At 47.8% G+C, this 25,386-nt stretch overlaps 1 protein-coding gene across 7 annotated transcripts in view; it reads left to right on the top strand.

Annotated features, from left to right (window-relative positions):
* The window catches only part of NCAPG2 (non-SMC condensin II complex subunit G2), a 66,126-nt gene extending 45,872 nt beyond the window's left edge, over positions 1–20,254 (top strand). For 6 of the 7 annotated variants that reach the window (XM_045578271.1, XM_045578270.1, XM_045578269.1 and 3 more), the window contains 11 exons: positions 301–454; positions 554–727; positions 1,423–1,539; positions 1,626–1,766; positions 2,180–2,279; positions 8,512–8,699; positions 10,211–10,351; positions 13,134–13,237; positions 14,369–14,469; positions 16,396–16,495; positions 19,724–20,254. In XM_045578271.1, coding sequence (XP_045434227.1) covers positions 301–454; positions 554–727; positions 1,423–1,539; positions 1,626–1,766; positions 2,180–2,279; positions 8,512–8,699; positions 10,211–10,351; positions 13,134–13,237; positions 14,369–14,469; positions 16,396–16,495; positions 19,724–19,775 — 1,372 coding nt within the window. In that variant the 3' untranslated portion in view covers positions 19,776–20,254. The remainder of the gene's footprint in view (positions 1–300; positions 455–553; positions 728–1,422; positions 1,540–1,625; positions 1,767–2,179; positions 2,280–8,511; positions 8,700–10,210; positions 10,352–13,133; positions 13,238–14,368; positions 14,470–16,395; positions 16,496–19,723) is intronic. The other variant, XM_045578273.1, reaches the window with a different exon arrangement.
* The last annotated feature ends 5,132 nt before the right edge of the window (positions 20,255–25,386 follow it).

Raw genomic sequence — 25,386 nt, 5'->3', positions numbered from 1 at the left:
TTTTTATTTGATAGTGTTGGTTGTTAGCTCAGTAAAAATGACTCGTTATTATTAATATTTATGATACAATTAATACTTTGATGCTAAGCTAACATCGTTACCCCCAAATTTGGAATCTGCTCTGGAGTCTGACGGAGACAGCAGGGAGAGGGAGGATGGCTTTTGTGGCCGTGCCGGAAGGATGTGGCCCGGGGCCTGCGGCGCTGACGCTCCCCTTCCCAGGGCGGCTCCCCGGCGTCTTCCTCCCCTGATAGACGAGCGGCGACGTCTCTGCCGGTCTGACTGTGTGTCTGTGTTCAGCTGCGGCGTGATTTCCACCCTGAGAAACCAAGAGCAGGGGGCTGCGGACAGGAGCTACTGCACGCTGCTGGACTGTCTCTGCTCCTGGGGACACGTCGGGCACGTTCTGGAACTGGTCTGCGACTGGCTGCCAGAGGAGCCCCCCCAGGGAAAGGTGTGCTCCTGTCCCGGCTAGATCTGCTGGCGAGGGTGGGTATGGGAGCGGATGCTCCACTGGGACAAGGGTGTCAGTGTGTTGCTCTCCTTCTCTCAGACTAACTCAGCATCTAAGCGGAAGGTTCAAATCCATGACCCACGCCCCTTGAAGCCCGAATTGGCATTGGTTTACATAGAGTACTTGCTGACCCACCCAAAGAACCGAGAATGCCTGCTCTCTGCGCCCCGGAAGAAGCTAAGCCACCTTCTGAGAGCACTTGGAATGTCCAAGGTAAGTTATAGAACAGATACAGACCTGTGAGCGCTAGTGACTCGCATGCCAGCAGAGTGACCAGGGCAGGTCTCAGTGCTCATGTTTGTGTGGCCGTTTCCCAGCTGAGCAGCATGAGGAGCTGTCTAGTCCCCCTCGGTGTGCAGATAAGGACATGAGGCGTGGGCAACTGACAGGCTTAGGAGGTGGGATGGCCCGTGGGTTCCAGGAAAAGTGTGGGGGGGTGCCCCCTGCACTTGTGACAAGTGGCTCTACCCCCATGACAGGCTGGAGGAACGTCCCTTCCCTCTGTGTTGCTACAGCCAGACAGGGCCCTGCTCCTGGGAGGTGCACGGCCGGGGAGTCCAGCTGAGGCTCCTCCCTGTGGTGGAGGAGAGCATTGTCCCAGGGACTGCTTCTCTTTCTTTTCGGTGCTGGTTGGTCTGCTGGACGGGGCTGTCTGTCTTCACAGAGGGCAGGCCAGAATTTACCCTGGGCACAGGCCTCACCGGGCTCACACCAGAACTTACAACTGATGTTCCTGTCTCATAGTGGGAGACTGCAGGGGCAGAGGAGGGAAGACCACATTTCTTGGGCTGCTCAGGCTCCTCCTTGTGTCGTTATGTCAGGGCTTCCCACCACCCTCGCCATGCGTCCTCCGCGGTGTGGTGGCGACGTGTGAGCAGGAGCATGGCCACGGGTATTTTATTTTGCAGATGGATCTGGAATCAGTTCTTCAGCCGCCTGGTGGGAAAGCTGAGTACTTCGGTGAAACGGCTGCCCTGCGAGCCTTCAGCCTGCACTGCCGGCTGAGCATCCACCTTCAGCACAAGGTGTGTCCGTTTGCACCCGGCCCAGAGCCAGAAGCACCTTGCCAAAGCCCGCTCCATCACTAAGTTCTCTTTCTGTTGTTGGACAGTTCTGCACAGAAGGAAAAGTTTACCTGACTACTTTGGAAGACACTGGGTTTTGGTTAGAAAGCAAGGTTTTATCTTTTATTCATGATCAAGAGGAAGACTATCTGAAACGCCATCGGCTTATTTATCAGCAGATCATCCAGGTTAGCATTCTTCACACAGACCTTCCTCCTTCAGGTGCTTCAAGACTGTTTCCTGTTTTCAAGTTGTAATTTAGATAACAGTGTTGCTCTTAATACTTATATTGGCCTTTGAATATCTATTCAGTACTAAGTTTATTCTTTCCAAAACATAAATCTGCATAGTTTTAATGTAATATTATGCATTACATGTGCTAGGTGTTCACTAATGTTTAAGGCATTACATAAAAGGTAATTAGGTCTCATATGGAAACATGAGAATTAATTAGGTCTCTCATGGCAATTCCTTTACAACGCCCCTTTGGAGATAGCTGTGTGTGCGCTAACCGGCAGTCTGTCCGCCGTGGGGAGCTTTGTGGGCTCTTTGCTTTCTCTGGACTTGTTGATGAGTCACGCCTGTCACCTGTCTCTTACAGACCTACCTGACTGTGGGCAAAGATGTGGTGATGGTCGGCCTTGGAGATGGCAAGTTTCAGATACAGCTTTTACATTGGAGTCTCAGAATCATGCACACAGGTACCGCCTTCCATAAAGGACTGGCTGGGACAGTCAATGAAAGCCAATCCCTCTCCCCCCACTCACTGTGCTGGTCAGGCTGTGGCCTTACACAGACAGATACGGAACCCAAAAAGGGATTACATGCTGATGCGACCAGGAAGTTTAGAGGTGTTTTTAGCATCAGACGTCAATAACTCCAGAGTTTCTGGCGAGGCTTTGGGGGAGTCTCCTGGCTGGGTTTGCTCATTGTTGGGTGATTTTGCTGTGTGTAGCTTGTGCACTGGTCTGGCCGCCAGCTGTCTGCTCCTCCCTGCTCTCCCTGGCAAAGTCACGGGGTGCTCCTCACATGCCCGGCTATATGGGGCTGTGATTCGGGTTGTTTCATGCCCCCCTCTCCTAGGACACTGGGAAGGTGCCATTTCCCCAAGGACAGGTGCACTTAGGAACTTACACCCACACTGGCTGTGTACTCAGTACTAAGTGAAATGTGTTCAGTGAATGAGTGACGGGCCAGCCACCTGGGCTTGGGCCAAGCAATGGTCTGGGTCATTTGCCTGTGGGTTCCAGGGCTGAATTCTCACAGCCCTGTCACCTTATAGCGAGAGGAGTGGGGCTGTGGGCAGAGTCAGGGTGAGGGGAGTGTTGCTAGGCTGTGACCCCCACCCCACAGCCTGGGCAGCCATGTCCTGTGTGACCTGACTGTGACCTTGATGTTACACATGCATCTCCTGAGACCTGTGAAACTTGGAATTGGCTTCTCGGTTCCTCTAAGCCTAGGCATTTGCTAGAAAGATAGAAATGAGATTATTATGTAGCAAATTCAGCATTGTGTTTTGAAAATTAGATTTAGTGAGTCTGTAGCTGGGTCGACATTAGCTACATGGGTCTGGACCCCCTGCTGAGGACCCTGTCCTGCAGGGCCTTGTCCTCGTGCCTCCGCCACTGAGGTTGATGCTCGAGCTGCATGGCCACTCTGCTGTTCCGAGCGTGTTTCCTTAGGTGGGCCTGAACAGCAGAGTATGCATTGTTTGTTTAAAATGGCCCAAGGGAAAGACTAAGTATTAAGTAGAACAAATATTATTGCTTTTAAATTAAAATTTTTTTATTGATTTGATAGAGAGAGAGAGAGAGAGAGAGAGAGAGAGAGAGAGAGAGAAACATTGATGTGAGAAAGAAATATTAATCAGCTGCCTTGTACATGCAACCAGTCTGGGATCGAACCTGAAACCTGGGTATCTGCCCTGACTGAAATCGAACCCACCACCTTGTTGACTCTCCAATCAACTGAGCCATCTGGCCAGGGCCAAGTGTTATTGCTTTCAAAGTTTGGGTGTTTTCTTGTTTTGTTTAACACTTTATAACTTGTATTTCCTATTGTGAAAATAGCATTTTAAATTTAAGCTTAATCATTGAAACACTAAAAAAAGTTTACATTTTTTAAACTTTTTTTTCCGCTTAGGAATTATCTTAAAGCACTGAATCTATTTTTAGTAGTCATAAAATTTACTTTTCTGAGGCATTAACAAGAATTTTAGGCTGTGTATAAAAAGTAATTGCAGGTAAATAGCAGGTACGTTGTAATTAAGGCACTTATCAAATTGTCTTTGTTCTTTTTAAGTGTCAATAAAGATCAGTTCTATATTTAAAAAAAAAAAGAATTTTCAATCCTCCAGTGTTGCAGTTTCACCATGAAAAAGTGTATGTTCCCACAAATAAGGCGCTAGTTTAGCAATTTTCAAACGATGTACCAAAATAATTTTCCCTTAGATTGTCAAATAAAAAAAGAAAATGACAACAGCTAGCACAATAGACATCTTGTGTGAATTAATAAAAATTATACCTATTTTTTTTTTTATGGACAAAAAAGTATTTTTTGATGTGTCGCAGAATTTTAGTAATTATTTAGTGTGCCAGGAGAAGCAAAAGGTTGAAAATTGCTGCCCTAATCTACTGCTGTTGATTTCTGATCAACTGAAATGGTATTAGTACTTGAGCAAAGAATCTTATCAGGATTGTCCAGAGGAGAGTCAGCTCTGGGGTCATCCTGTAGTCCTGTTGCAAGTGGGACTGTGCTGAGCAGTTTAGCTGTTCATTGAATTAATGACATATTTTAATTTTTTAAAAAAGTTACCCACCCAGCCGGTGTGGCTCAGTGGTTGAGTGTTGACCCGTGAAGCAGGAGGTCACGGTTCAGTTCCCTGTCGGGGCATGCAGGAGGCAGCTGATCAATGATTTTTTCTCATCACTGAAGTTTCTATTCCCTTCTCCCTCTTCCTTCCTCTTTGAAGTCAATTAAAACACACACACACACACACTCTTAAAAAAAAGAAACCAGTCACCCAAATATTACTAATAATTAAGCACAGCCAGGGAGCAGTGCGTCTTCCAGAAGTGATGTCCTCGATCTCACATCATCCAGACGTGGAAGTCCGAGCTCACAGAACTGCAGGGCCTTCTGCGGTGACACGGCATGAGAAAAACTAACGCTTAGAGAAAGGGGAGTTACATTTTATTATAATTATGTGCAGACCTAGAGAAAAATGTGTCTTTCAAATTCTGAGCACCACCCTGCCCCCTCCCCGCCCCCCCTAAATGGAGGAAACTTTCTCTATTTATACTTTTTCTAGCTCTTTGTCTCCCAAATTTGGAATGAGACTTCCAGGCCTTCTGAGAAAAAAGGCCTGAGTGCTGGGAAGGGGCCATGACTGACAACTCTGTCTGGGGCATTGTCCATGGCCTCTCTTGAATGGGTGTAGTCTTATTTTCCTTATTATTTGAGCAAGCAAGTGTTTACAGAAGCCAGATAGCAGGGTTAAAATTTCAGGCAGCAGTTTTTATATAAGATGGATGCTTCATTCCCCACTGGTTTTATGTACATGAGTCAAATCATTGACTCTTTTGACCTCTGAGGACTGTAAGTTGGATAGAATTAATTCTCTGCTAAATAAAGGCAGTGGGCCAGTTTATAAGATGAAGGCCCGGAGTGATTTTTAGAGAGTCAAAAGAGTCCTGGACACACTATTTTGCCTGGGCTGTCTTAAGCCAGGTGTGATGAAGCCATGTCAGGATCCCGTTGACCTTGACTGCCGTGGGGGTGGTCCTTTTCAGATAGCAGTCAGTCCTTGTGTGGCAAATTTCTTTACCCAGAGTTACCAGGTTGGAAGGGATTTACCGGATTAGAAGTTGGTACAGGCAGAGTGTCTCGGATGTGCTTCTGGACTGCTTTCTGGGTGGGCTGTAAAGCCTGTAAGAACTTGAGTACAGATTGGTTATGGAGTTCAGCTTTTCTAGATTGGGTTTCCATGTAAGCTGGTGAGGTGTGTAGGTCAGGGTCTGGAAGAGTCAATGGGATCTCTAGAGGCCCCACTGGTTTTAGGGAAGCCTCCTGGACTGCTTTGTCTGCTACTCCCTGGAGGCAGGAGACACAATGGGATCAAGTCCTTTGGATAAATAGGTTACTGTCCTTTTCCAGGGGCTGAGACTTTGGGTGAGAACCCCTTTCTTTGGCTATGCCCCTTGTCTCACATACATAGAAGTGGAAGGACTTAGTTACATCTGGTAGTGCTAATTGGCCCACAGTCCTTGCTCTGCTCATGTCTGTCTTACTGTCTAAATATTGCCTTAAGGATTCTGGCTCTGAATTCTTTTAGGAAAAATGGATGTTGGTGGGGTTCTTCTGGCTACTTCCATGCTGAAGAGGGATGGACTTTTCTTTCAGAGCCCAGAGATCCTTGCTGTCTGTCAGAGGGACGATGAGGCCTGGGCACAGGAGTTGGGCTTATGACTTGGTGGAGACAAACTGTATTATAAAATTTAGTATTATTGAGCAATTAGAATAGCAAGAGTTATAACAAATGGTGTGGGGAAAGGGAAAGAAAACATTTTAGTTCTAATAATTTCTACTGAAATAAAAAAAATTTTCTTAAAATTACCTTTAAGAGCTAAATTAAGACCAGTTTATCTATCGTATTCAATTTGGTCTGATTGTTTGCATAAATATAACAGGAATGGCAACTGACTACCTTTGCCAGAATTTCATGATTGAATTTTAATGTGCCCCATAGGGCCAGGAAGCCAAGCCATTCTGCTGCCATCAGGTCTGTGGACAGTATCTGCTTAGTTAGATGAATTCCTTACCTGTAGCGACTCCACCCAGGCCCATGCCCTAGGCTTTAAGGCCCATCTCAGCAGCCCTCCTACCCATTTCGGCCTAGAGTGCGTGGGGATCTGCAGGGACGCAGAGACACCCTTATTGCTCCCCTTCTACTCTGGCCATGGGCTTATTTTCCTTATTATTATATTTAAGCAAGCCAGTGTTTACAGAAGCCACAACAGCAGGCTAAAACTTCAAACAGCAGCTTCTATATAAGATGGATGTATCACGGCAGGGACAGTGATGGCTGTGGGGCAGCACGAGAAAGGACAGTCCTGCAAAAGCAGCACAGCGGGATGGGAAGGCTGCCTTTCTAGTAAAAGGTGCAGCAAACCCACGGCATTGTCTCCCATGGGTGGGAAGGGCAGTCATGGCCACCACGGCCCTGTGTGGAGTTGGCTGTGCCAGGAGGACAGGTGTGCCTGAGCTCTCGGCCACTGGGAACCAAACTCACAGGCTGACGCGCCCTGCCTAGCAGTGGCCTGAGTGATGCACCGCAGGGCAGCAGGGACGTCCTGTGTCTTCTGTCGCCCACACCGTGGATTCTGACTCTCTCCGGGACCTTGTGCTATTGACTGAGCTGCTGTCTATGTGTATTTGGTTCTAAGGCATATACTGCTTCAATATAATGAAATCACTTTGAATTAAATTTTTAACTTTTCAGGTTTTTGTCAGTGATTGAAGGCATGCGTTAAGTGTTGGCTGTCCCCACGTCCCAGGACTGCGATGGCTATACGGACAAACCCTGCTGTTTTCAGGGGCTTGTAAACTCGCACACCGGCTGCTTCTGAGCTGTTTGTACTTCATTTCAGAGCCACAGTGTTCCCTTTCCACCTGTTCCACTGTGCTGGCTGACTGGTGTGGAGAGATTGTGTCCCTTGCCTCCTTTTACTTATTTTTCAATCCTCAACCGAGGATATTTTTCCATTGATTTTTTTAGAGAGAGTGGGAGAGAGGGAAAGAGAGAAATATCGATGTGAGAAACACACATCCATTGGTTGCCTCCTGCAGGAGCCCTAGCCAGAGCCCTGTCCAGGGGGGAGCCTGTAACGGAGATACGTGCCCTTGACTAGAATTGAACATGGGACCCTTTGGTCTGCAGGCCAATTTAGCCAAACCGGCAAGGGCTCTTGCCTCCTTTAAAATAAAAGTGGTTAGTTTCTTGGAAGTTTCTACTATATTTGCAAAGATTTTAGAACCTTTGTTGATTCTGGTAGTGCCTGAGACTTCTTGAACACAACAGTTGCTCTTACCGACTTTAGCAGATAAACTTGGGGTTTGGATTTAGCTTCTTACCTGTCTCAAGTAGAGCTTACAGTATCGGAAATGGAGGTAAATTCAAGATCGCTAGGGCTGTGGTTGGCAAACACATTAGTCAACAGAGCCAAATATCAACAGGACAACGATTGAAATTTCTCTTGAGAGCCAAATTTTTTAAACTTAAACTTCTAACGCCACTTCTTCAAAATAGACTCACCCAGGCCGTGGTATTTTGTGGAAGAGGCACACTCAAGGGGCCAAAGAGCCGCATGTGGCTCTCAACCCACAGTTTGCGGACCCTAGCTCTAGAGTCTAGGGTGTGCTGCAGGATTAGGTGCACATATGGAAAACATTTTTCCAAATCAGCATTGCACAGTGAAGTGGTTCGGAAGAGAAAGACACCAATGCACTACAGGTGCTAGAAATTTAACATTTGGCCTGCGAGAGTGTGCAGTCAAGTTCTATTTTGAAAGCTCGTGGGCCGTTGTTTCAGACTTCTACTGTGGAGCTGGTGCTGATTGGGTGTCGCTGTTAGGGGAGAAATAAGACACATTCGCTAGCACAGGTATCCAAGGCACACTGCCCATGCACGCAGTGAGCATGGTTCTCGGTGCCTGAGTTGGCAGTACTGTTCTTGAAGGTATTGGTCTTACTGGTATATTTAAAGGAACAGGTATTATCTATTAAAAAGTAAGATTAATATGATTCACCTGCTATTGACTTAGTTGGGACAACTTCTTTAAAGTCACCATAATACACCAGTATTAAGTAAGAATGTGTAATGTTTTCAATTAAATTATGTGATTAGATAACCGATTTTTCCAATTTTCTTTCTAGTGAAGGGATTCTTTTATGTTTCATTACTTCTTGGCATTCTAAAAGAGGTAACTGAAAGTTCCTTAAAGCAGAAAACAGATTCAGACGAAGAAGTTGCAACGCTGTTTGATATGATCCAGAAAGTCTTTCAGAAAATGTTGGAGTGTATGGCCTGGAGCTTTAAGAAGAAACCGGAAGAAGGCCTGCGGGTACTCACGTCTTCGCAGGGTGGGGTGGTTAGACATCACATGGAGATGCTGTATGATGGGAAGGGGTGCATGCAGTGCATCTGCTCTCGTGCAGGCTGCTAGCACTTGCTGTGTCTGTCGCTGGGCTGCTGGGTCTGGTGCAGAGTGCGGAGGAGCTGGTGCTTGCTGCCCCCTTGGGTGTACTTGCCCACCATCACAGATTAGCAGGGCACATTGGTGTGTGAGCAGGTTTGACTGTCGCTTTGGTACAGGTGTGTTCCTGCGTTGAGGGCACAGGCTCACAGTGAGAGCATACCTGCCATTCCTTGTAGATGATAAGACTTCCCCTGATAAAATCTACATTCCCCCTTAGCTCCCCTCTGGCACCTCACACTCCTTCAGTTGTGGCAGGCCAGCAGCTCCCTTTGCTGAGTGGCCTGGGGCCAGATTTACTGTGCCCCCAGAATATGTTGTCATGGAGAGCACCTTTATTTTTCTAAGTAGTGGCTAAAAGCATGAATGAGCTACTTTTAAAATTTTTTTTTTAATTTTAATTTTAATTTAAAAATATATATTTTATTGATGTTTACAGAGAGGAAGGGAGAGAGATCAGCTGCCTCCTGCACGCCCTCCACTGGGGATGTGCCCCCAACCAAGGTACGTGCCCTTGACGGGAATGGAACCCAGGACGCCTCAGTCTGAAGGCCAAACTGGTTTCAGCTACTTTTTTTTTTTTTTTTTTTAAATCGTCACCAGAAGGCATTTTATTATACCATTGATTTCTAGATAGAGATGGAAAGGAGGGAGGAGGAGGCGAGAGAAAAACATCTACATGAGAGAGATATGTGGATTGGTTGTCTCCTGCACGCACCCCTACTGAGGACCTGGAATCAAACCTGAGACCCTTTGGTCTGAGGGTCAACACTCTACCCACTGAGCACCATTAGCTAAGGCTGAGCTACTTTTTAATGAGAAATGTTTACATGGGAGGATGTTTAAGAAATGTTGAAAACTTGGTTTCATTCTGTTCCTAGCTGACAGAGGTAATGGAAGGTTGGTGGTGGTATTCCTTTAGCCTGGTTTTTATCTGAGTTACATGGGAAGGTTCCTGATTTTGATGAGTTGGTTCTAGTGGTCTGTTTATTGGTGTGATGTGTGGCAAGACTTTCCACATTCTCATCAGCCTGTTATCATGGGCGGAGCACAATGCTGATGTTGCTTTCAATGTCTGATGTTTCTTCACCTTTTCTTTCTTTTTTCTGTTGATATTGATACTTTTGTTCCTGGAGGTTTTCCCTCTGCTTTGGGGCAAACAATGGCAGGCAGATAATTGCTAGTGGGCTTCTGCCCAGTCTGTTGTCTTCTGGTCGTGGGCCTAACGATGTGAGTCAGCAGCCAGAAGGAGAGACAGGTGGACAAAGGGCAGGCGGGTGGGCACGCTGCACCTGAGGTGGGGGGCGGGGGGGGCATGCCGGCTCCCCTGGAAGGGCCTGTTCTCTAACCACCGAACTGCCGATGTGCTTTCTCCGTAGCTCCTGCACTCTGTTCAGACCCCCCTGCATGAGTTTATAACAACAGTGCAGTCTTGGCACGTGGGCACGCCCGTTCACCGCGGAGTGCTTTCCACGCTGATGGCGGCCTCTGTCGTCGAGATAAGTCACCAGCTGCGAAAGGTGAAGCCCGTGGTTCTGAGACTTCCGTGTTTCTTGTTGTCCATACCAGGTGCTCTTCTCTCGAGCAGCACATTTTATGTTTTAATGAGTATTTTTAAGAGCTCACTCTTCAGTGGGGGTTTGCTTCTCCAGCTGTTGGACCTCATAGGTAGTTTGTATTTTAGAGTCATTTGACTGGAATGATTATAACCAAATTATTCCTTCAGAGAGGGGGAGAGAGAGAGAAAACACACACACAAACATTGATGTGAAAGAGACAGACTGACTGTTTGCCTCCTGCCTGCACCCTTTCTAAGGGGTGGGAAGCAAACCTGCAACCCAGTACATGCCCTCGATGGGGAATTGAACCCGAGACCCTTCAGTGTCCAGGCCAATGCTCTAACCACTGAACCACTGGCCTGGGCGAGCTGATACATTTCTTTTTCTTTTCTTTTTTTTTTTTTAGATACATATATTTTATTGATTTTTTTACAGAGAGGAAGAGAGAGGGAGAGGGAGTTAGAAACATAGATGAGAGAGAAACATCAGTCAGCTGCCTCATGCACACTCCCTACTGGGGATGTGCCTGCAACCAAGGTACATGCCCTTAACCGGAATTGAACCTGGGACCTTTCAGTCTGCAGACCAATGCTCTATCCACTGAGCCAAACCGGTTCAGGCTCTTTTCTTAAGATTCCTTTCTGCTGATGAGGCCAAAGTCATGGTTGATGATGAGTGGGTGCGGGGCTCCTGGACATGGTTGGAGTAGTGCACACGTGCGCCTGACTTTTCGTTACTACACACAGGAATTGCAAGCTCTGGCAGCAGCCTAGACACATGATGATTGGTTCCTACTCCAGGGCGCTGGCTGCCTTCTCGCAGTAGGCTGCTTTATGGAATTAGCCTGTGTGCTGAGCTAGTGACATAATCAGGGTGATAACTTACCTCAGAACAAAAGTGCCGTTTTTCCGCGGGGCATTGGTGGTGGTGAGGAAGGGCATGAACAGGGACTTGAAAAGAAAGGTTTTCTCAGCCAAGAAGTGGGGTCTGATAGGCAACACCACTGTAGTATATGAATGTAGACATCTGGCATGTAATCTTGTATTATAAGACCATGAGTCTTTAAAAAGTTAGCTAAATTTTAAAACATGAATAGATCTTAAGGTCCTCCTTGAAACTTGAAAGAAAGTCATGCACAGAATAAGAACTACAGCTCTTTTCTCCAGTGCTAAGTAGCTAACAGTAATAAAGAACTCCGCGAATGGCCAGGTTAGCCCACCCTCTGCTTTTGTGCATAAAGTTATCTTAAATCACAATCACAATAGGGCATTCTTGACCTATTTCCTGTGGCTGCTTTGTGCTACAAGAACAGCGTGAGTAGGTGTGAAGATGGTTTTGCCCAGAAAGCTGAAAATATTTTACTACTTATCTACTATTTAGAGAAGGCGTTTACGGACCTCTGCCCTGTGCCCCCACTGGTTTTGTCCATCTGCCTGTCCTCTGCGCAGGTAGCGCGGTGGACTTTCCCTCCATGTGTCGGGAGCTCTCTCACCCCACGCATGCACCCTAAGGCTTACCTTGAGGGATTTGTCTCTCTCTGCAGCAGCATCACACCATCTGTGCCCTGCTGTTTCTCACTCCGCACCATAGAAACCACGTGGGGGTCTTTTCCCCATCCAATCTTATAATCTCTGCCTTCAAGTTGGGTTGCTTAATTCATTTACTTTAGAGGAGTTATGTATATGCTTGGGGGTAAGTTGACCATTTTGAAGTTTGTTTATTAGTCCCCCTTTTTTCCTCCTTTCCTGCTATTTGTACGGTTCTGTCTCTGTTGAGTTACACAATACTATATTGTGTACTATAGTATTTTACCGTTGCTCTGCATTTTGCGGCTCCTGCACCACAGAGTCCTCTGACCAGGCTGGTCATCCTCATAGATGTGTGTGCTCAAATCTCCAGACACGTGTTTATGTTAACCAGTCAGGAGTCATTTGTGTCATTGTTTGTGAGATGCATTTATAGCATTTAGATGTAAAGCATTTTCATGAGAAACAGTGGTATGACACATGTAAGAGTGTCTTTAGAGGAACCATGAGAGGCTTATCAGGAGTGTCGTCTGGTTGTGCCAGAGTAGAATTCACTAAGGCAGCCTCGAAATAGCAAAGATAGTGGCAGTCGACATGGGGTAGGTGGGCATGTGCACGCATCAGCTGCAGGGGCCTGCATCGAGACTTCCCCAGAGCCGTGTGCACAGAGAGCTCACGCCCAGGAATGGGTGACGAAACAAAAGGTACTGACGGAGGGCACAGGTCCCGGCAGGGCCCATGTGGGTCCAGACCCGAGGTCCTCACTGCTCCTCCGGAGGACATTGGCCACATCTACACATTTTCATTTCACAGCCAGGGAGAGAGCTGCTGGGTGCTGGCCAGAGGTGCTTCCTGGGACCTGTGGGTACAGGGCGCCCATAACCAGGAATTCTCTAGTCCACAATGTCAATCATTTTGAAATGGAGAAAACCAGATCTATACTAATAAGAACACGTGTTAGATTTTCCTAACATAGCACATTATTTATAGAAGGTAATAGAGATGACTGACAAAAGGCTTGTTGAGTGATTTTTTTCTGTGCTCTAACTAAAGGCTTCATGTATATAATAATAGACTAATCAAGGTTCTTGTAGAAATTATAACAACTAGTAAAGTCATTCTTTTGAGTTTCTGGAAAGCCTTTCTCAAAGCCATGTAAAATAAGTTATGTTTCAGTCTCAACTGATAAATTACTGACTCAAAACTTTTTTTTTTAGGTTTCTGATGTAGAAGACCTTTCCCCCCCAGAGTATCTTTCAGACCTGCCCCCATTTTCAAGGTGTTTAATAGGAATAATCATGAAATCTCCGAATGTGGTCAGGTAATCATTTTCACTGTCCAATACTTTTCCTGTGGCTGTGGCTCAGCCGGCTGTGTTGTTCCTTCCTTCCCACTTTCAGAATTTCTCAGAGCTGCACTCTTTCTTTGACAAAAACATAGTTTTTTTCCTCTCCCATTTTATCAGTGATTAAAAATATTTACATTAGATTATACATTATATTTACACTAGAGACCCGGTGCACAAATTCATGCACAGATGGGGTTCCTCCGCCTGGGATCAGGGCCAGCTGGTCAGAGGGATGGACTGCGGGAGGTTGGCTGTGGGAGTGTACTGAATACCAGGAGGTAGCTCTTGCATTGAATGTCTGCCCCTGATGGTCAGTGCGCATCATAGCGACTGGTCGACTGGTCATTTGGTTGACCAGTGGTAATAGTTGCTTAGGCTTTTATATATATATATAGATTACACTGAAACATTTACATTATATTATACACTTGTATATTATACTAATACATTGTAAATATTACATAAAATATTTACATTATACTTACAGAGCCTTTCTGGGCTATATAAGAATATATAAAATAGAATTTCTCTAACTTTCTGTATAATATATTCATCCAAATAGTCTCTGATTATGTTTCTCATAACTAAAATTCACTTAGAGGGAGACATTTAAAACGTTAATGTGTTTTATAAAATGCTTGTTACTATGTGTGCTCCTAGAATGTGACTGGGTGAGGTGTCAGCATGGCTTCCGCTTGTGGGCACACACCTGCATATTTCTCCAGCCACTGCATTCACCTGGTACCCTAGGCTTGGCACATACAAGACTGAAGGGTTAAAGGAAGAATGGTTTTGCAGATGCCTGATCTCTGTGGAACTTTAATAGCAGATCAGTTCAATGAGAAGTTTAAAAACATCGTTTTCCGCAGCTGTGAATTACCTTTCAGAAATACTAAGTTTTGTGGTGTGTATTGGGACATACAGAGTAACTTCCTTCACCAGAAGACCTATTCTGATGGCCTGTTTCACCTGTGGGATTGGCATACCAGACTGAAAAGTGTGGGAACTAGAATTCATGGTGGTTAATGAATCCTACTTGTATTTGTCTTCTACAGGTATTAGGGTGCATGCTGTTGAGTAATTTCAGATGTTTATTTTTTTCAGGTCATTTTTAGATGAGTTAAAGATGTGTGTTACTTCTGACGATATTGAAGGAATTGTGTGTCTCACGGCTGTTATGCATATTATTTTGGTTATCAATAAAGGTTGGTTAAATTTCTATTACATTGTTTGGGCTGTAGCTGGCCCTATCTTAGAACTGTTCTGGAACTTCTGGGAACTCAGCTCCCGTGTTCTGTGACCCCCTGCTCTGACACTTATCTGCTCAGCTCCCTCTACTTGGCTGAGCCTGCACTGGGGGTAACCAGCTGGCCTGAGCTTTTTTTTTTTTTTTTTTTTTTTAATATATTTTATTGATTTTTTACAGAGAGGAGGAGAGAGGGATAGAGAGCTAGAAACATCGATGAGAGAGAAACATCGACCAGCTGCCTCTTGCACACCCCCTACCGGGGATGTGCCCGCAACCAATGTACATGCCCTTGACCGGAATCGAACCTGGGACCTTTCAGTCCCCTACCGACGCTCTACCACTGAGCCAAACCGGTTTCAGCTGGCCTGAGCTTCTTAATGTACCGTACTTTTCAGCGTATAAGACGACTTTTGAAACAAAAAAAAGTCAACCGAAAATCGGGGGCAAAAGACCAAAATTGCACAAAAATTACCTGCGTATCTTGACGGCAAAGTAAGTGTTTTCTTTGAAGTGGAGGATAGTCTTATACAGTGAATATAGGCCCAAACCTGTTTTAACTGTAAAATTAGGGGGTCGTCTTAAACGCCGGAAAATACGGTACTTCCTATTCCCGTCACCTTTCCCCCCTGGACCTAGTAAGTATCCCTCCTGTGCCTCAGAATTGAATTTCTATAGGTTTGTCATTTATTACGTACCAGAGGCCCAGTGCATGAATTCGTGCACACTGGCCTGTGGGACTGGGTAATTCATGCTGAATTCAGTAATTCATGCTGAAACCTGTTCTTTGACATCCCTGGAGGGATCCTGGATTGTGAAAGGGTGCAGGTCAAGCCGAGGGACCCCACCAGTGCATTCTCAGGACTGAGGAGGGACTTGGGAAGTTGGCCAGCCGGGGAGGGAACACGGGAAAGTTCCAGGGTATGTCCGGCCCATCTTGCTCAGTCCCAATCGGCCAGACCCCAGCAGCAAGCTAACCTAGTGGTTGGAGTGTCTGCCCCCTGGTGGTCAGTGCATGTCATAGCGGTTAAACAGCCTTAGCATATCATTAGCATATTATGCTTTGATTGGTTGAAAGGTTGACCAGTCAACTGGACACTTAGTATATTAGGCTTTAATTATATAGGATGTTTAAAAATCTGAATATATTTTGCTAATGATGGTATGTTTTGGTGTTAATATTGAATGTATCTGCTAAATGCTTAAGCCTTAGCTTTACTTGTGACTGCCCCAGCCAATTGCAATAGTACTGGGAAAATGCTTGGAGCTGCTATAAAATGCTTCCCTCAGAGTATAATACAGTAACACCCTGCAATGCATTACCATTAACTTTCTGTGGTTTTGTTCAGTTTTAATAATGTCAAAGTTATTTTCTCAGTAATAAGTTGTATCTAGAGAGTGCTCCTGGGAACGATCTCCCCATAAGCCCGAGTCTGCAGTCTTAGGATAATATTTGTAACTGGTGTGCCCACGGCCAGGCCCCGAAAAGCCTCCCCACGGGAGTGTGCCTAGTGGAGATCAGCAGGTTGAGGGGACCGTCTCTGTGGAGGCTGAGAGAACGGAGACTAGTGCGTCACAGGTGCCACGCAGGTGGTGACTCCGCCTGGTAGTTGTCACTGTCACGGAGGTACAGGTGGGCATGCACTCTGGTGGAAAGTCCTGGGTCACCTTCATCGGCGCGCTCTCCGCCTCAGAGCCGCAAGGAGCTTCGCCAGCGTTAGCCCCTCGCTTCCTTTGAGGGGCGGTTAGTGCCCACGGTCAATAAGTGGGCCGGCTCTAAGGGAGGTGGGGTGCTCAGTTGTGTTGAAATTGTGCCTGCATTGCTGGCAGACATGTTTGTCCTGTGTGGTCACGTTAGTCTTTTTCCTCTTTAACGTACTTCCAGGTAAGCATAAAAGCTCCCGAGTGAAGGATGTTGCAGCTGCCGTTCACAGGAAACTGCAGACATTCATGGAGATCACTTTGGAAGAGGACAGCAGGGAAAGGTAAGGCGCGGTCACACGCAGGCGGGTGTCTGGAAAGAGCTGGTTGTTCTCAGGTGTCTTAGTCACGTGTTCGCTCTGCCTGCAGCCAGGCAATTAGAGAACTTGGGATTGTGAAGATGGAAACATTTTGTTGGCAAACGCTTGGAACATAGGTTTAATTTATTTCTGTGTCTGTCCTCAAAAACAACTTTGTAAAATATTGCTCTAGAAAAGTAAGTGCGTGCCTCCGAATTATTGTGTAGGTTATTGTCGATGGTTCGCTGTGCTGTGGAGCCATGGGCACTCCTAAGCTCTGCTTACCCCTTCCCTAGCATTCCCACTGGAGAGGAAGGCACCCGTGGCTTTCTTCCCGGGGCTCCTGCTGCCACCGTGCCTCTGCCGGCCGTGCGCGGCCCGCTTGGGCAGACGCTGTGGGCCGTGCCGGGCAGCGCCCTGCCGATGCTCCTAGGAACTGTGCACTCAGAGCAGCCAGAGAAACGTTTTCCCGCTGTTCTGTGAACTTGAGTTTACAGAGCTCAGAACTAGGAAATCAGCTTTGTACCTGCCATGCTGTCCTTAGTAGAAAAACTTTCAAAATCCTGAGTTGCTCACAAATGAGTGAAGGCAGTTTTGTTTCTCCCTCCTCGTCTATAGACCTCTCTTGCCTTCCTGCCTTACCGCATTAGGCCACACTCTGGGTTGAACACTGGAAAGGATGGCAGGAGGGCACCTCCTTACCTCGTTCCTCTCTGCGTCTGAAAGCTTCCACTTTCTCAGCATTAGGAGTGATGAGAAGCTGAGGGTTTTTGTACATGAGCTTTATGAGGTTGATGAGCTCTGCTCTGTTCCAAGTTCATGAGTTTTTAATGTGAAGGATGGGTGCTGGATTTTTCAGCAGTTTTTTCTGCGTGTATTGGCATGACCATGTAATTTTTCTTCTTAGCCTGTTGATGTGATGATGGATGACAATTGAATTTTATGTGTTGAAACCTGCTTCTGTCATCGCCAATAGTGTGGATAGTTAAAAACTATACATAAATAAGACTAATCTTTAATAAAAACATACATTGTTTCTTATTGCTTTCTCAGAAAATGGATTGCCCTGTGGCTATGGCTGTGGGGTGTTCTCCCTCACGAGGGCACAGCCTGGGTTCGAGCCCAAACGCTGCCTTGTCAGTGGCTTGTCTCTGGCAAGCCGGCCCTGGCCCCTTGCTTATGCCAGGAGCACGTGCGGGTGCTGGCTCAGTCTCGGTCCGGGTGACGCAGCTGTGTCTGTGCTAGTCTAGACGTAGGTCAGCTTGAGCGGCTGGTGCCTAGAGTTCATCAGTTCCTGCCAAGGTGGCTGAATGCTTTTCTCTCCCGTCTTTCAAGGCTGTGCTCACTCAAGGAGACAGTATTGTGAGTAAGTGGGTGCTGGTGACTCGGGGTGTCCTGTGTCCCTGTCTCAGCCCCTGGCTGTGATAGAGGGTGCTTTTCTCTCCCAGGCCACCCGGGACTTGGGTCTGGCTAACACTGGCCCTCGTGACTGTCCTGGTCTCTCTAGGCCAGCGGTTCTCAACCTTCCTAATGCCATGACCCTTTAATACAGCTCCTCATGTGGTGGTGACCCCCAACCATAACATTATTTTTGTTGCTACTTCATAACTGTAATTTTGCTACTATAGTGAACTGTAATGTAAATATCTGTTTTCTGATAGTCTTAGGCTCTACAGCAGTGATTCTCAACCTGTGGGACAGATACTGATGAAGAGAAGTTACAGGGAAGTTACAGGGACAAAGGCAGACCAAGGAAATAGACCCAAGACAGGCTGTGATTTAACAAATGATAGGAGAATATGTAGTTTTAAAGATTTTGTTTCACTAAATTCTGGATGGGGTTGATGACGAAAAATCACATCCAAGTGTTAGTAAAACTTTTGAATTCCAGGGATAAAGAGAAAATTTTAAAATCTTTCTAGGTTTGTGCTGGCCCCTTGTGGACACTGAGCACTCGGAATGTGAGTCAGCTGAGCCGAGCAGGGCATGGCAGAGTGTACGCCAAGCCCTGGAGGCAGCATGAGCATGACTGTGCAGCTTGTCAGCAGTGTGGGTTCTTGTCTTTTGTTAATCCCAACCGGAGGATATTTTTCCATTGACTTTTACAGAGAGCAAAGTGGGGGAAGAGCGAGGGAGGGAAGGAGTGGGGAGAGAGGAACTTTGATGTGAGACAGACATCAGTTGGCTGCCTCCCGCATGCCCCAGCCAGGGCCGGGGGTGGAGCCTGCGATCCAGGTGCAAGCCCTCGACCGGGAATCAAACCTGGACCCTTCAGTGCTCTTGCAAACACTCTCACCACTGTCGCACACTGGCCAGGGCTGTCAGGGTGTTTTATATTGATAATGGATTGCTGTATTTTGGGTGTATTGGGCTAAATAAAACATTAAGATGCACTTCACCTGACTCTTCAGACCTCTTACTGCAGCTCCTGGGAAGTGCAGGTCCACATGCGCTTGGATTGATGCTCGAAGGGCTGCTCGTGGGCCATGTGGTGTGTCACTCTACGGGGAGCAGGAGGTGGGCTCTGGCTGAGGGGATGTCATGGGGATAAACATCGATGTTTGCGTCCGGGCAGGAGCCGAGAGCGTAGCTGGCTCGTGCCCCCTCTGAGGGGAGTGCCGCACCCCTGTGGCATTTGGGCATCGAGAAGGACGGGAGTGTCCTTAAGGCTCAGAGGTCGGCTCTAGGCCTGAGTTGGCCTGCAGGGCTTAGGAGAGGCCCCGGGGGGGAAACTCAGTGGCTGGCCCGCCCACATCAGCAGGGAGCGAGGCAGTGTGAAGCCTGTGTGCAGGTCTCAGGTGACGCGCCAGTGGCTGCCATGCGGTAGGGCATCCCGTCCTGTTCCTGTGTACAGGGAAAGCTCAGGATGCGGGTGCTGAGGGGCGGAGTGCACTGAGTACCCACGACTGAGCCTCCCTCACCGTCAGGGAGGAAGCCCGTCCCTCGGAAAAGGCTGAATAGCTGTATCTGTGGAGAGTCCTCGGGGCCCTGGCCTTTGGCTGTGCTCACTGACGCTGTCCACGTGCCACGCACCCACTACGACAGTGTCGTCCTTCCCTGATGGACGTGGACCCGTCAGTGACAGTGACTGCTTGTTTCAACTTTCTTTTTAAGTGTAGTTGGTTAACTAGCATTTTTAGATTTACTTTGTGAAAATGCACATTTGAACAATTTGGTCACTTATAGCTCATTCTTTCTTTCCTTGTGTTTCAGATTTCTCTACGAATCATCATCAAGAACGTTGGGAGCATTTTTGAATTCATAACCGAGCCATCATCTTTGGTTATGTAAAAAACAGAGAAAAGGGACTTACAGGAAATGAGATGAATATGTATTTCCCTCGTGTTTTTAATATTAATATCTCATGTAATGGAGAAGGTGGATTTGGGGAAGTGTGAGTAGGAAGCTCAAAGGTTTTTAAATGTTTGCCTAGTGCCTGCCCAATAATACAGTTAATATAAAGGGCTCAGGAAATCCGGGTGCAAAGAAAAAGACACCTTTCTAGCACACCTGGTTGTTTTAAAATGCCACATATATATGTGTATATATACTATTGCTTGCAAACTGTAATAAAGCAAAGAAAACATCTATTCTGGGGAGCCTGTCTTCTACCAGAAGGTGCTGTAGCGGAGCCCTGGCTGAGGGGTTAGAGGGGTGCAGGCCGGCACACACAGGTCCTGGAGCCACCGCCCTGGGGTGGAGGTGGGTCCTGTGGCTGCAAATATAAGCCATTCCATTGCGCTGGATGACCGTTCTTTGATCTTTTCTAACTGCGAGCTGTTCTAGTGCCCACAGACGACTGGCGCCTGGCTTCCTGGCTGCATTGTCCGTGACCCTTTGTGCCCTCCCTGGTTACTAGGAAGTCTCCACGTTCGTCCCAGATCCCTGTTGGCCGTGGGTCCTAAGTAGTGGCCAGTCAGCACCTGTGGCCTGGGAGCCCACCTGGTGACAGGTGGGAAGTGAGAACCTCAGGCATGTGAGCATTCTCTCCTCAGAGCCGGCAAGAGTAAAACAGCGCCCCTGTGTCCCTGAGAAGCACACAGACCGGCTGCGCACTGCGCTTCGGCTTTAAGGACAGGCCTGACGCAGGGGCCGCCGAGAAATGAGGTGGGGCTTGTTTTAGTGGCTGTGAACACACTAGGTGCACCAGATAATAATGCGAGTTTTTCAATAGATGGAGTTACACATATGTTGATATATATGTGATTTGATATGTATGCTATTTTGTTGTATTGACAGCAAGTTTCAACACTTCATATGTCAAATTTGCTGATATTATCATAGATACTTTTACACTTAAAAATGTCAAATTTTGTGCAAGAAAAAGCATTTGTGGGAAGTTTTAATTCATTATTTTGAAGAAAAAGTTGTATATTTCGGGAATCTTATGGTGAACTGCTTCATCTCAAGAACGCTGGTTTAAACGCTTTAAAAGTGATGATTTCGATGTGAAAGACAAAAAATACCAGATCCGAAGACCAACTATTACAAGCATTATTGAATGAAGATGTATGTCAAACTCAAAAACAACTTGCAGAAAGATTAAACGTTCATCAAATAATTTTCGATCGTTCACAAACAATGGAAAAGATTTCAAAGGAAAGGAAAATGGGTGCCACATCAACTGAACAAAAGGCAAATGGCAAACTGAAAAGGCATCAGTAAAATGTTGCTTCAAGGGCACAAAAGAAAGTCTTTTTTGCATCGAATTGTGACTGGCGATGAGAAGTGGATTCATTTTGAGAATTCCAGATACACAGAATCATGGGTTGATGTAGATCAACCATCAATATCGACTGCAAGGCCAAATCACTTCGGAAAGAAGGCAATGCTCTATATTTGGTGGGATTAGGAAGGTATGGTGTAATATGAGCTTCTATTGTAATACCAGGTAGAACCATTAATACTGATCACTACTGACAACAAATAATCAATTTGAACCATGCTTCGTTCATAAAATCACCAATATGGGCCAGAAGACACGGCAAAGTAATTTTGCTTCGTGATAACACACCATCTCACACTTCAAAACCAGTTAAAGACAAGTTAACAGATCTTGCCTGGGAAGTATGAACCCACCCGCCTTATTCACCAGACCTTGCTCCTTCAGATTGCCACTTGTTCTGATCAATGGCGCACACACTTTCTGAGCAGCACTTCAAAAAATGCGAAGTGAAAAATTTGGTCTCTGAATGGTTTGCCTCAAAACAAGAAAAGTTCTGTTGGGATGGTATCCACAAATTACCTGAAATACGTGGGAAATGTGTAGCTAGGGATGGACATTATTTTGAATAAAGCACTTTTGATGTTTTTCTTAAAATTGTTGTGTTTTCTTTGATGACAAAGTCCACATTATTAACTGGTCTGGCTGCCGTATTCTGCCTTGGGATACTTGTCACTGTGGGCCTCAGGCTGCTCATCCGAGTAAAACACCTTGCCAGGCTGTTCACCAGGAATGCAAGTTGGCAGCTGTGGGACCTGTGGAGCTGAGCGGAGTCACGGCCGCCTGCCACACCTGGCAACCTGGGGGGGAGAGCTAGTTTGTGTGCAAGGCCTGATGCCTGGTGACCCTCCTCGGGCACCTTCCTGCCCCTCGCTCACATGGCAGGCTGGGCCTCCAGTGGAGGTGTGAAGGGACCTGTCTGCACGAACCTCGCAAACTCGTCGCTCTGAGCCCATGCAGTCACCGTGGGGAGCAGCTGTCACCACGTGTGGCAGACTCGAGGGACGTGCCCACAGGACGGGCTGGTGCGGGACTGGAGAGACCTAAGTCAGGAAACGTCCCTTCCTGGTTGAGCCCACACCGGAGGCTGCACACAGGGATGGAGATCTAACCTGTCCGGAGCAGAGGTAACATGTGAGCTGCTACCGCCTATTTCAGAAATGTCCTTTCTTTTCAGGAAGTGAGCTAGAGGATTTTATGAACTATGTTGGCCCAATAAAAATGAAATTACATTTTTTCACAAGTTGGATTATTTCACCCTTCAAGATTGACACAAAAGAGCAGAGATCGATTTGGCTCAGTAGACAGAGCGGGCTCAGTAGACAGAGCGTCGGCCTGCGGACTGAAAGGTCCCGGGTTCGGTTCTGGTCAAGGGCATGTACCTTGGTTGCGGGCACAACCCATAGGGTGTGTACAAGAGGCAGCTGATCGATGGTTCTCTCTCATCGATGTTTCTAACTCTATTCCTCTCTCTTCCTCTAAAAAATCAATTAAAAAAAAAAAAAAGATTGACACAAAAGAGAAAACCTGAAAACTCATGTATAACTTTGAAACTAACCTCTTCCCACAAGGGAAACACCCACTCGGTTTTGGAGGTGAGTGCTACAACTACCCCAGGGAGCTCCTGTCACCTCTGTGCACCAGGACCCTTGGCTAAGCATGAAACTGACTCTCAAGGGCCAGGGCAAAGGGAAAATAGAATGTGAAGTGTAGGATCTTGAATTGGGGTTCTCCATGTTGTCTGGATGTGTCCTAATGCCATCACGTGACCTTGTGAGGGGAGCAGAGGTGAAGGCCGGCACTGTAGGAAACACACTGTAGGAAGCCGAGGACTCTCAGCTTTTAGGGAGTGCAGCCCTGCCATGCCTACCCGTGGCTGTGCCATCGTGGGCTTGGCTCTAGAACCGTGACAATAAACTAGTCCGTCCTCTCCTGCCCCTCCCCCGTGCCTTCCTGTTGATCATGGCATAAAAGTGGGTCTCCTGTCCGGACATGGGCTCTGCAGGGAGCCTTCCTGGGAGCTGCCAGCCTTCCCGGAGCGTGTGTCCCCGCAGCACGGCTACTCGGGAGCCGGTGACAGCAGGGGATGTGGAAATGAGCTGAGGCATCGAAAACGACATGGAGCCGATGGTGACTGTGGACACCCTGTTCCTCTCCACACTCCCCTGGACGCCAACATGACCTCCTGGCGAGGTCACCAACACGTTCCTTCCTGAGTGGCCATGGCACGCTAAGGCCATCTTCCTGAGAAGACCGTGCTGCCAAGCGCCTGCTCCTGCACGGCGCTCGCACCGATGGCTGCCCCGCGCAGGCTGCCCCGTGGTGTAGCAGCCTCGGATGCTTGCTTTCAGGCACAGCAGAGCACGTCCTGTAGGTGGAAAAGCGCCTTTTGATTTGGGGCCTCAGACGTGCACCATGTGGTCCATCCAGGAAGTGGTCAGCGGCACACCTCCAAGCCTCCAGGGTCCCTGGGGTTGCTCGTCCTCAGGTGGCCAGGCCAGCTTCCTTCCATATGTCCACACAGCCTACCCAGCGACGCAAGCCCTGCAACGTGCACTGGCCATGGCACGAGGTGGGTGTGAGGCTGCTGAGTGCAAGCTGGGCCCCATGTGGATGCAGCACGTCCGCACATCTTCTCCAACACCCTCCGCCCTCCAAATGCCACGCTGGCATAGGATTGTGATGGGAGTTACTGCCTGGCATTGTTCCAATCAGACAAGGTACATATAGATCTCTGACATTCCAGAGAAACTGACATGACTACTTTAAAAACGGAATGCTTTCCATGCAGTGAAAACACTGATCTTAGTGGTTTAGTGAATTTTGACCCCATGACCCACACTTCAGTTGCAGTCAGAACATGCCCATCCCTGTGGGGCACTGCCTGTCCTTGGCCCTGGTGCCGTGAGATCCTGCGGCTGTGCTGTGTGGCTTCTGCTCTCTCGGCTGCAGGCTTGTAGTTCTTCCTCCTGTTTGTGGACAGGTGTTCAAGTTTTTGTTCATCCAAGCATTGATTGCAAGTTACCATTGTAGGGAGGGGCCTTCCTGGTGCCTGGGACAGGTCTGTAATGGAGCACAAGGGCGGGTTGGCGCCCACCTTGGTAGACCAACCACGTGACATCATGGTTGCAAGGGGTTAGGGTCAGACCCATCCCAGCCAGGTCTAGACAGAAGAGGCTCTGGGACATGGGGCAGGGTAAGGAGCAGGGTGGGGGGGGGAGCTTCCTAGGGAGGGCAGTGGTTGTCTGGGGGCACAGCATCAGCGAGGAGGGGAACTGGAGACGTTGAGGGTCAGTGATCAGTCTGGCTATAGATTGATGGGCCGAGCCATAACGCTTTGCCGTCACCTGCCCCGAAGCCCGCCCAGGCCGGCCTGGTTGGGATAGGAAGGAAACCCAGTTACTGGCTGTCAGAGGCCGGCTGGTGAGGACCAGACAGCAAGAAGAAAGGTGCGGGCCTGCCGGCAGGCAGAGAAGTGAAGCTGACATTGGCATGTGGGACCCTCAGGATCAGAGGAAGCTCACGCCCCTGCCTGTGCGGAAGCAGGTGGGATTGGGGCACTAGGTGGGGAAGGGAGAAGATGGGGCCCTGGCAGGGCCACAGGATGATGACAATGATGGGAGGGTGTTAGGGTGTGAGGGACACACTCCACATCCTCATACACACAGCACACTACGCACATGCACATAGAACACACCTCACGAAGAAACCAAGATGGCGGCATAGGGTAGACACCTGAATGCCGCCTACCACAACAAATTTGAATTTAGAACCGGAAAACAGAGAAAACATTGCCCTCAAGCGCCGGACAGCCGGCTGAGAGGAGGCTCTACCATCTGGGAAGGAGAGAGAAGGCACGCTGAACCTCAGGAACTGTGAAGGTGCGGAGAACTGTGCGCACAAAAAGGCGGCTGCCAGACTTCGCTGCCGGCTTGCTTGCGGAGTGTGGAGAGGGCAGGCCAAGTTCGCTACTGGCTTACTCCCTGCGTGCGAAGCTGGCGGACAGCTAATGCACGGTTGGCTTTCTTCTTCGGGAGGAAAACAGAAGCACCCTATTGCTCCAATAGATGGTCCCAGACGGAGAGGCCAGACTGTCAGGCAGTGAGCAGAGATCTCTCAGAGGTGTGTGAAGCCAGCGGCCATTACTGTGGGA

The sequence above is a fragment of the Pipistrellus kuhlii genome, unplaced genomic scaffold, assembly GCF_014108245.1.
Source record: "Pipistrellus kuhlii isolate mPipKuh1 unplaced genomic scaffold, mPipKuh1.p scaffold_m20_p_94, whole genome shotgun sequence".
NCBI lineage: Eukaryota > Metazoa > Chordata > Mammalia > Chiroptera > Vespertilionidae > Pipistrellus > Pipistrellus kuhlii.
This window is presented reverse-complemented; position numbering and strand designations above follow the sequence as displayed.